This window comes from Eleginops maclovinus, chromosome 13 (genome assembly GCF_036324505.1).
Source record: "Eleginops maclovinus isolate JMC-PN-2008 ecotype Puerto Natales chromosome 13, JC_Emac_rtc_rv5, whole genome shotgun sequence".
In the NCBI taxonomy this organism is placed as follows: domain Eukaryota; kingdom Metazoa; phylum Chordata; class Actinopteri; order Perciformes; family Eleginopidae; genus Eleginops; species Eleginops maclovinus.
The window spans coordinates 5,819,867-5,831,327 of record NC_086361.1 but is presented as its reverse complement, the minus strand read 5'-3'; the positions used below and the strand labels follow the sequence as shown (position 1 = coordinate 5,831,327).

The following is an 11,461-nucleotide window of genomic DNA, read 5'->3' as shown; positions in this document are numbered from 1 at the left end:
TTTAACATTTGGGCAGTCATATTGAAATTCATGATAGTCATGTGACACTTACAGGAAGTCACCTGGAATGCTTTGTTTATCAGACCAGTTTTGGCATGGTAGTGTGAGCAGCAGCTACATCTTATTCCATCCTCTTTTGAATTCACTTTATAGGAGCATCGTCTGTGAGTATCTTTGCAGGATATTGTTAGTGTAATTACTTGATGGGTTTATTTCTGCATATTTTTGTAATTTCAGCGAAGTAAGAGCAATTAATGTTTGACATGCGATTTCATATATCCAGCTAGTCACTGTAGTAACTTTCTAGGCTTGTTGTAGGCCTTATCTTTGGGGATGTGTATCTGATATCTTAGTTATTACATATTTTATGCTGATTGTGTATTTTCTTTCTTTCTTCATTTTAGTTTTACACCTTTTACATGCTGTCAGTTTGAATAAATCTACCAAATCTGACCGGTGTGTGATGGGAGTCATCTGTCTGTCTAATTGAAGAAGGGGAACTCTTTAGTGAGGGCAGAACAGTACTTAAGTACAGTACTTTAGAAAATGTATTTTGTTACTTCCTGCAGGTATGATATGTGTAGCCCAGAATCCACAATATATATTAAATAAAGCAATTGTAATTCTGTTTCCAATTTGTTTAGTTTTTCCCTAAAACAATAACAAAAATAACAAATACCATTAATTTCACAGGTGTTTATGTTCTATCCATAATAACATACAAAAGTATAGTTGGATCTTTGTGTGTTGTTATTATTAGCAGAGAAAATGTAATGTTTGTACAACTACATACAATTAATCCTACCAATCTAGGTCGGAACCGGGTTCAGGGGGCCTCGAAAATATTGCCATTACCCAAGGAGGGCCTGACTGTAAAAGTTTGAGACCCACTGCTCTAGAAAGGGGCCTTTTAAAGACTAACTTAAGTCCTACTTGTTTGTACACTAAGGGTGGGGTATTCAGATGGTGGCCAACCTCACCACTAGATGGCACTAAATAGTCACACACACATTTTAGTTTTTTGTATCACTACCTTCACCTTAAATAATTTAGTATCATTACCGTACAATTCACAAAGAACTAAACTAGACAGCTAAGAGCCTTCTTAAAGTGAGTTCTGAAATTTTAATAAAAGTGTACAGATCATTTAAAAAAATGATTTCCAGATTGTGTTACCTGTTTGAATTGGGTCAGACACTCTGCACTGCAGAGTCTGATGCTGCCGCCCTCAATCTTGAGCATGACTGATTTGTCGCAGCGGGAGTGGCAGTTCTCACAGATGGACAATTTGTTGAAGTTGCAGAAGCGGAGGAAGCAGGGATCGCTGCAGATCTTGTGGACGACGTACCGCAGTTTGATCTCATGTTTGCTCTGCAGGACGTAGACAAACAACAGCATGTCAAACATAACTCATTTCGTTTTATATAAAGCTGGTTAACAAAGAACAGAGGGTTCAAATGTTCTTTTCTCTTACGATGCAGTATCTGTTGCACACGCTGCACTGTGACTGAGATGTGAGCGCCTTGAGGGAGAATTTGGGCGACAAAACTGTCTTGTAGTTGAAGGAGGCCAGGCAGGTTTTGCTGCAGAAATCCCTAATCGTCCCCTCGTTATCCACCTGGAGGACGTCCTGAGGCTGTGTTATCCCCCTGAGAGCACGAGGAAGGATGAGATCAGTTCAAACTCATCTTGAAGCATAGATGAGTTCAGCTGGAGAACATTTAAAACCAATGTCTTTTTACTAGTCAGAGGGACAGGGGAAATGGACTCACTGGAGGCAGAAGTGGCACGTCTTTTTAACTTGGTAAAATTTCTGAAGGCAGCGAGTGGAGCAGAAGATTTCAGCGTGGCTTTTCCTCTGATAAACCGTCCCTCCGTCCATCAGGCGCTGTTTGCAGTTGAAGCAAGACACAGGCAGATTCATGTGGGTGAGAGTAGGCGCTGAAGACGTAGAAGAGTCTTCTGTTAAAGAGAAGACTGACCCAATCTTCAAGTCCTCCTGTCAGAAACAAAAAGGAAATGATGGTGTAACTCTCGCTAAGCTGCTGATATTGCTTTTACTGTTATCCTAATTAGTATTATTGACATCTTTTATTAAAAAACAGACTGTCTTCATTCTCATATGAAGCGTTTCATGTCTCCTACCTTAGCCACAGCTTCTCCTGCCTTAGGCTCATCCTTAATGCCTTCTGTGGAAATGGCTGATGGGAGATTCTGGCTGTACTCTTCTTCATCATTGGGCTCTTTTTTGATCTTGATGAGGAGGGAAGACATGTGTAACATTTACAACAGTCTGTGTGGAGAATTGCTGTTGTTGGGATTTCTTTTGTCTGCTCTGCAACACACTCAAAAATAATAAATGTAGAATTTGTAATACTGTAGTCCAACTGTCAGTGATATTACGTATCAAGCACAAAACAGGCTCTACTGCTATACAGAAAATCAACATCATTTGTAATTATTGATTTGATACTGTATATGTATTTTCCCACTATATAATTTGTGTAGCAGGATATTTGTATTATCTAAACAGCTGAAATATAGACTACAGTGTCAAACAAATGTGGAAGCTCTCTGTGAAACGATGTTGAACCCAGTAATGTCCGACTTTGGCAGTCGTCATTGGGTCTCAAAAAACGTAGCTGGTGTTGGGATTTTTTCTGTGGCTGGTTTAACCCATTTAAGCCGGGAAAGCGTTGCTGCATTTCTACCATTAAAACCGGGAGCGCTGTTACGTCATTCTACCATTGAAGCCGGGAAATCGGATACGTCGTTTTCTGTTACAAGAGCTCTGTGGTATATTTTTGCATTAATTATGGGCCTCTTAGCCAATGAAATACATCAGAATATACACGTGGCATTGTTTGGATTTTTTTCGAACAATCATGGCTGACTTAGACTACCGCAGAGGGAACTCTGAAGTTAGTGAAGGCAGTGATGTTGACGATCTGCACAGCGCTGATGACATTATTGCTGACGACTTTGAATCCGTCGAACCAATCAAGCGGGATTAATGGTTAAGACATATGTTTGAAGACAGCGACGATGATGACCATGAGTTTGAAGGTTTTGAAACCGAGTGGAGGATGGAGAATTACTACTTTAATCCACAGAGTTTTTTCAACTGCACCCAAGGAGTGAAAGTCGATTTACCTGCAGAGGCCACTCATGAAAGCCACAGCTGTAAGCTCTCAAATACTTTTTGAATTTTGTTTCTATCTGCTACAGAGGCTGAGAAATCAATTATTTAGTAGGCGTTGACACAATTGCTGAATTTCCAGAAAAACTTCAGGTTTTAGGGGGTTCTTCTAAAATCTGCCATAGGTTTTCCAGGCATTTTTTCCAGGCGTTTTAGGCCTAAATGGGTTAAGCAGGTGGGGATGAGGGGAAAAAACAGAGTGGGAGAATCCTGCTTTCAGTGATTAAAATTGAAGCTCACAAAGATCGATTTTAATTCTTAAAAAGGGACTGTTAGTTTGATTTGGCAGCACCAAATGCAAAATGTTGGTTATACCGTGTTTGCATAGATAGATAGATCCCCATAAACACTGGTCCTTTGAAATCTGGCATACAGGGTTCATTTAAAGAATGTGTTGCACTACTCTACAGATATTATGAAGCCAGCACAACGCTTCCTTGTGGGACAGTAAAGCCTGAAGCTCTCACACACTATCCCAAACCCTGCTTCCACTGTACACAGAGTGAGTTACAGACATAATACTCACAAAATCCAAATTTAGTAGCGATGGTTTCACTTCTGTAATTTCAATCTCTTCTGGCAAAATCTTCACTTCTTTGATGTCATTATCTTCTGGGGAAGGGAAGTTCCTTCCTATAAAGAAATGTAAAAAGGCGGTCAAGTGGTCACTCTACTTGAAAGAACATTAGATGGGATAAGCAGTGTTAATAATAATGACCTTTCACTCTCAAAAGAAATCGAGAAATGTTTCTGCTATTGGTATTATTTATTAGAACAGTAGGCCGTAAATGCATCCTGTTCTTTGTCCTAAATTGGTGAAGTGTTGTCAAAGCTCAGCGGTTATTGGGTTAAAAGATTATTATATACAGTGGGGCAAAAAAGTATTTAGTCAGCCACCAATTGTGCAAGTTCTCCCATTTAAAAAGATGAGAGAGGCCTGTAATTTTTATCATCAGGTACACTTCAACTATGAGAGACAAAATGAGAAAAAAAAATCCAGAAATCACATTGTAGGATTTTTAAAGAATTTATTTCAAATTATTGTGGAAAATAAGTATTTGGTCAATAACAAAAGTTCATCTCAATACTTTGTTATATACCCTTTGTTGGCAATGACAGAGGTCAAACGTTTTCTGTAAGTCTTCACAAGGTTTTCACACACTGTTGCTGGTATTTTGGCCCATTCCTCCATGCAGATCTCCTCTAAAGCAGTGATGTTTTGGGGCTGTCGCTGGGCAACACGGACTTTCAACTCCCTCCAAAGATTTTCAATGGGGTTGAGATCTGGAAACTGGCTAGGCCACTCCAGGACCTTGAAATGCTTCTTACGAAGCCACTCCTTCGTTGCCCTGGCGGTGTGTTTGGGATCATGGTCATGCTGAAAGACCCAGCCACGCTTCATCTTCAGTGCCCTTGCTGATGGAAGGAGGTTTTCACTCAAAATCTCACGATACATGGCCCCATTCATTCTTTCCTTTACACGGATCAGTCGTCCTGGTCCCTTTGCAGAAAAACAGCCCCAAAGCATGATGTTTCCACCCCCATGCTTCACAGTAGGCATGGTGTTCTTTGGATGCAACTCTGCATTCTTTCTCCTCCAAACACGACGAGTTGAGTTTTTACCAAAAAGTTATATTTTGGTTTCATCTGACCATATGACATTCTCCCAATCCTCTTCTGGATCATCCAAATGCCCTCTAGCAAACTTCAGACGGGCCTGGACATGTACTGGCTTAAGCAGGGGGACACGTCTGGAACTGCAGGATTTAAGTCCCTGGCGGCGTAATGTGTTACTGATGGTAGCCTCTGTTACTTTGGTCCCAGCTCTCTGCAGGTCATTCACTAGGTCCCCCCGTGTGGTTCTGGGATTTTTGCTCACCGTTCTGGTGATCATTTTGACCCCACGGGGTGAGATCTTGCGTGGAGCCCCAGATGGAGGGAGATTAGCAATGGTCTTGTATGTCTTCCATTTTCTAATAATTGCTCCCACAGTTGATTTCTTCACACCAAGCTGCTTACCTATTGCAGATTCAGTTTTCCCAACCTGGTGCAGGTCTACAATTTTGTCTCTGGTCTCCTTTGACAGCTCTTTGGTCTTGGACATAGTGGAGTTTGGAGTATGACTGTTTGAGGTTGTGGACAGGTGTCTTTTATACTGATAACGAGTTCAAAAAGGTGCCATTAATACAGGTAACGAGTGGAGGACAGAGGAGCCTCTTAAAGAAGAAGTTACAGGTCTGTGAGAGCCAGAAATCTTGCTTGTTTGTAGGTGACCAAATACTTATTTTACCGAGGAATTTACCAATTAATTCATTAAAAATCCTACAATGTGATTTCCTGGATTGTTTCCCCCATTCTGTCTCTCATAGTTGAAGTGTACCTATGATGAAAATTACAGGCCTCTCTCATCTTTTTAAATGGGAGAACTTGCACAATTGGTGGCTGACTAAATTCTTTTTTGCCCCACTGTATATATATATATATATAGATTATAATTTAATGCTAAAACAGGGTTTACAACATACTGATAGAGGATAACCTTGATATTGAAAAATAATAAGCATATAACAATATTGTGCGAATATTCCAGTGTTCTTTTATTGCCAGGTTCCTTCGTATGTATGTTCGTACTAGGATAGCTATTCATTTGGCAAAGACTCAAAATGCAAAATAACCAAAGCTGAAGATATGACTGGTAGCATTATTTCCCTTGATAATTCAGATATAATTGACAGCCATAGTCAAGCCAAGAGAAAAACTGAGAGCAGTACCTGACAAAGTGGAAGACTGACACCTGTGTACCATCATACATCTGTTGCTACAGAAGAAGTCCAACCAGCCCTCGCCATTTTTATTTTCTAGCATGTCCGATAACTGATGGGATGTTCGGCACATGGGGCACAGCTGAGGCGTCTCAATTGTCTGTAAAGATGTGAAAAGTAACAGCAGAGAAGCGTGAGGCGACATGCAGGATTGGATGTGAACCCTTTAGGTTTTATTAAACAACTTGAATCTCTTTAAACAAACTGAAAATGTGTTGTACACTGAACGTGTGCATGTTCTCAGTATTTGCTCTGTATATTTGTATTTAAAATGCAGCACATATTTGTAATACTGTTGATTGCCTTTTATTTTAAAACACAAGCTAACTTTATGTTTAAAAACAAACTACTGTGAATTAAAGTGGGCTTCCACTAACAAGATCTAAATGTAAAAAAAAAATTGAACACAGTAGTCAAAATAAATCTTTAAATTTTCCATGAACCACCAATCCACTTCAACAATTAAAACTTGATGTTGTCTTTAACTGGCTCATTTTTCTATAATTTGGTCGGTTATTTATTTATCAATTCATTTTTAAGTCAGTAAATCATTCATTTATTTATTATTTCCAAATTCATTCAACGTAATAGAAAGTGTAAATGTATAAGTTTGATAATTGACCTACAAACCGATTAGTGTGTTCTAGTGTAGCAATATGCATGTGTGGAAGTTGGAGATTTTCCAACACCAGTTCCTCAATATTTACAGCGTCTTGGTCAAATGAATTGATGGGGATGTTGACATGAATTCCTCACCTGTTTGAACTTGACCAGACATTCCTCACTGCAGATGCTCTTACTGCCGTCCTTCTCCTTCAGCATGAACTGTTTGTCGTTGCTGATGGAGCTGCAGACATCACAGGTGTACAGTTGCAGGTTGTGGACTTTTTGGTAATTGATGAGGCAGGCGTCGCTGCAAATTCTGCAGATCTGGCCATCCACCGTCAGATTGAATTTGCTCTAGAGATGACAAATTAGCATGTTGGTTGATATAATTGTTGAAATTCAGATGATTTAAAGTAGAAAACTACTCGTTTCTTTTTTTTTTTTATATCCTATTAAAATGGTTTATTCCTATTATTTTCATTATGCATTTAACGGCAGATTCTTTCATAGATTTATCATGCAGTCTATAAATGCCAGAAAGAAATGAAAAACATTAAACAAATCCCAGTTTCTTTAAGTCCAAGGTGATCTTTTTAAGTGTCTTGAACACTTCACTTACATTAAACTTGATTTAGATATCCGTTATTACTTATGGACCCCTGTGCTTACTTACATGGATGGTAATTTCTATATTCTCCATAAGGTTGAACTTCCTGGCATATTTATTCATTATGATCATGGAAACTATGTGTTTCTTTTTCTTTACTGCAACAAATAATTGTTGTACTAGCATGAAAACAGTTCAAAAGGAGAAGACAGTTCCCAACAAATGAGCCGTTTACTGCAGTTTCAGTAAAGATTGTTGAAAAGACAGTGCCCAGCTGTTTAAAGAAATTAAGTCTTTTTTGTTCTTAAACCATCAAGAAGGTTTTTGAGTTTACCAGGTTTAACTTTGTCAGTAGAATCATGGGATATGTGCAGGCTACATACAAAAAAACAAGTATTTTAAATTGTGTAGGACGGGCAATAAATAACCCATTAGATTTGAGTAGATCCAAATCACACGGCTGAAACATGACTTTTTAAAAACTTTTGTTAACATTGCAAGTTGGAAAATAAAATAAACTGCATATTTGCTTAGAATGGCACAATAATGGTAAAATAGGGAGGGGAGTAGAAAAGCATTAAAAGAAAAGACAGAGATCGTTGGTTTTAGTCTTCACATGGGATTAGTTTGCGACAAGTCCTAACCTGTTAAGCCGTCCTTAAAATATCGTATCACAACATAAGACTGCACCATCCCCAGTGTAATATGTTAAAGGCATTGATGCAACTTAAAGTCAAACAAAAGAGTAAGTATATCTTTTTCTTACATATACTTTTTGGAAGCACATCTTGCACTCTAACACAGGTGGAGGTTTGGGGGCCATCAACTTCCGCTTGGAGTTGACAGAAGCGAGGCAGGCATCGCTGCACAAGTCCCTCAGAGTTCCTGAATCATCCACCGGACAACAGATCATTTTGCGAGGCCGCAGTATCTCCCTGAAGGCAGGAGATCAGAGTGGGATTCGTCAGTGATGCATTGGGTGCTTTGCTTTCACACAGAAACCTTGTTTTTTGGGTGGGGGGATTTATGCATATTCAGTCTACTGAGTTTAAGGTGTTTGCTCTGCCTAACCAGCAGAAAACTAAATATGTAAACCCTTTCATAAAAACTAAGCAGCCAGATGATCGATCGAGCAATTTTTGTTTAAGGAAGACATATTCTGCTCATTTTCAGGTTCATATTGGTATTTCGTTCCACTACTGTGACATGTCTCCATGCTTTAATGTGCTTCATTTTTCTCAGACTGCCTGTGCTGCAGCACCTCTTTTCACCCTCTGTCTGAAACCAGAGCCCAGTCTGCTCTGATTGGTTAGCTGGCCGGCTCTGTTGTCATTTGTCAAACACTTAGAGTTATCCCGCCCCTTAGCCTATCACGTACAATGTGTTGGAATGGTAGCCAATAGAAGCACAAGTGTTACATAGTGATGTCACTAGGTTCGAAAGTAAACAAAGGAGTCCAATGGAGGCGTTTCAGGCGGAGAAAACCTATAGAACACAATACAGGAAAGGGAAACCCCAAAAACATCGAAGAACCTCTTTAGACATAACCTCAAGATCTTCACTTTATAATCACATCTCAAAGCCCAGAAGCTTGAACCAAGGAATGCTTTTTTTAAACGTCTGGTCTTGAACAAAAACATAAATTGACTTTCCAAATACTATAGATCATTCATACTGTACTATACAATAATACTATAATGTATACTGTACTATACAATAATACTATAATGCATACTGTACTATACAATAATACTATAGATCCTTCAGACTGTACTATACAATAATACTATAGATCATTCATACTGTACTATACAATAATACTATAGATCATTCATACTGTACTATACAATAATACTATAATGTATACTGTACTATACAATAATACTATAGATCATTCATACTGTACTATACAATAATACTATAGATCATTCATACTGTACTATACAATAATACTATAGATCATTCATACTGTACTATACAATAATACTATAGATCATTCAGACTGTACTATACAATAATACTATAATGTATACTGTACTATACAATAATACTATAGATCATTCAGACTGTACTATACAATAATACTATAATGTATACTGTACTATACAATAATACTATAATGTATACTGTACTATACAATAATACTATAGATCATTCAGACTGTACTATACAATAATACTATAATGTATACTGTACTATACAATAATACTATAGATCATTCATACTGTACTATACAATAATACTATAGATCATTCATACTGTACTATACAATAATACTATAGATCATTCATACTGTACTATACAATAATACTATAATGTATACTGTACTATACAATAATACTATAGATCATTCATACTGTACTATACAATAATACTATAGATCATTCATACTGTACTATACAATAATACTATAGATCATTCATACTGTACTATACAATAATACTATAGATCATTCATACTGTACTATACAATAATACTATAGATCATTCATACTGTACTATACAATAATACTATAATGTATACTGTACTATACAATAATACTATAGATCATTCATACTGTACTATACAATAATACTATAGATCATTCATACTGTACTATACAATAATACTATAGATCATTCATACTGTACTATACAATAATACTATAGATCATTCATACTGTACTATACAATAATACTATAGATCATTCATACTGTACTATACAATAATACTATAGATCATTCATACTGTACTATACAATAATACTATAGATCATTCAGACTGTACTATACAATAATACTATAATGTATACTGTACTATACAATAATACTATAGATCATTCATACTGTACTATACAATAATACTATAGATCATTCATACTGTACTATACAATAATACTATAGATCATTCATACTGTACTATACAATAATACTATAGATCATTCATACTGTACTATACAATAATACTATAATGTATACTGTACTATACAATAATACTATAATGTATACTGTACTATACAATAATACTATAGATCATTCATACTGTACTATACAATAATACTATAGATCATTCATACTGTACTATACAATAATACTATAGATCATTCATACTGTACTATACAATAATACTATAGATCATTCATACTGTACAATAATACTATAATGTATACTGTACTATACAATAATACTATAGATCATTCAGACTGTACTATACAATAATACTATAGATCATGTATCATAACGGAGAAATTTTGTTAGAAAATGTGAATTTAGTTAGTTTTGTGTGTTTTATACAAATGCACAGAAACAAGAAAAAGCATATATAAAAATACCCAGGACTTACTGGAAGCAGTTGTAGCACGTTTTGGTGACAGCTATCATGTGGGGAAGCTTTTTGGCGAGGCATTCTGCTGAGCAAAAATGTTCCTTGGAGCTCTTCGGCTTGTAAAGCTTTTCTCCTCGATACAGTGTCTTTCCACAGTTACAACAAGCTACCCATGAAAATTCAGAGAGGGGTGTGGTTATGACCTCTTCAGATGCATCATTTTCGCTGGCAGTGGAGGGCTCAATGATCTTTCCCTCTTCCTGTGGGACAACACACAGTCATGGTTAAAGGATTAGAACCATTACATGCCACATGTGATGTTACATAAGTTGAGATCAAATCAGACAAACTTTGTATTTACTATGAATTTATTTTATGCAATATACTCACAGTATTTAATACGTGTTGTGACTGCTTGTCGCTTTTCTTCTTCCTCTGACCTGCATTTTTCTTTTCTGAAGCAAGAAATCAGAAACACATAACAATTACAAAATGACATTGTATATCACATTGTGTTTTACTTTAGCCTTTACTCATGGATGTGCACAGGAATAACTACAGTTGTTAGCAACACATTAATAATCTGCTCACAACTACATTCTAGTCTGTTATAAACCATTATGAAAGGTTTATATACTGCTTATTAATTTAAATATTTTTAGGATTAAGATCAATATTTTTTAATCCACGAGGGGAAATTCAGTCTGTAAAACTGGACATCCCGGATCATATTTTATATTATTGGCAGATACAACCTTTTTTTAAATGAAAGTTTCACTGAATTTCTTTTTTTTCTAACATATGGTTCTTGCTGCTGATCTTTCTCAGAGTCAGTTCCACTTTTTTGTAAAGAAACAACACATGGACGGCACGCACGCTATGCCAGTGCCTGGTTAAACTTAACCGAGCCCATCACATTACCAA

The 11,461-nt window shown here is 36.8% G+C and overlaps 1 protein-coding gene across 1 annotated transcript in view; it reads right to left on the bottom strand.

The window, feature by feature from the left end:
* Nucleotides 1–1,105: 1,105 nt before the first annotated feature.
* Nucleotides 1,106–11,461, bottom strand: part of LOC134875235 (uncharacterized) — a 30,715-nt gene continuing 20,359 nt past the window's right edge. The window contains exons 22-32 of the mRNA XM_063899710.1: nt 10,928–10,992; nt 10,556–10,797; nt 8,001–8,169; nt 6,778–6,981; nt 5,971–6,121; nt 3,726–3,832; nt 2,146–2,253; nt 1,773–1,999; nt 1,475–1,649; nt 1,177–1,371; nt 1,106–1,117 (exon numbers count right to left, since the gene is read on the bottom strand). Of these exons, the coding sequence (XP_063755780.1) occupies nt 1,106–1,117; nt 1,177–1,371; nt 1,475–1,649; nt 1,773–1,999; nt 2,146–2,253; nt 3,726–3,832; nt 5,971–6,121; nt 6,778–6,981; nt 8,001–8,169; nt 10,556–10,797; nt 10,928–10,992 (1,655 nt within the window). The remainder of the gene's footprint in view (nt 1,118–1,176; nt 1,372–1,474; nt 1,650–1,772; nt 2,000–2,145; nt 2,254–3,725; nt 3,833–5,970; nt 6,122–6,777; nt 6,982–8,000; nt 8,170–10,555; nt 10,798–10,927; nt 10,993–11,461) is intronic.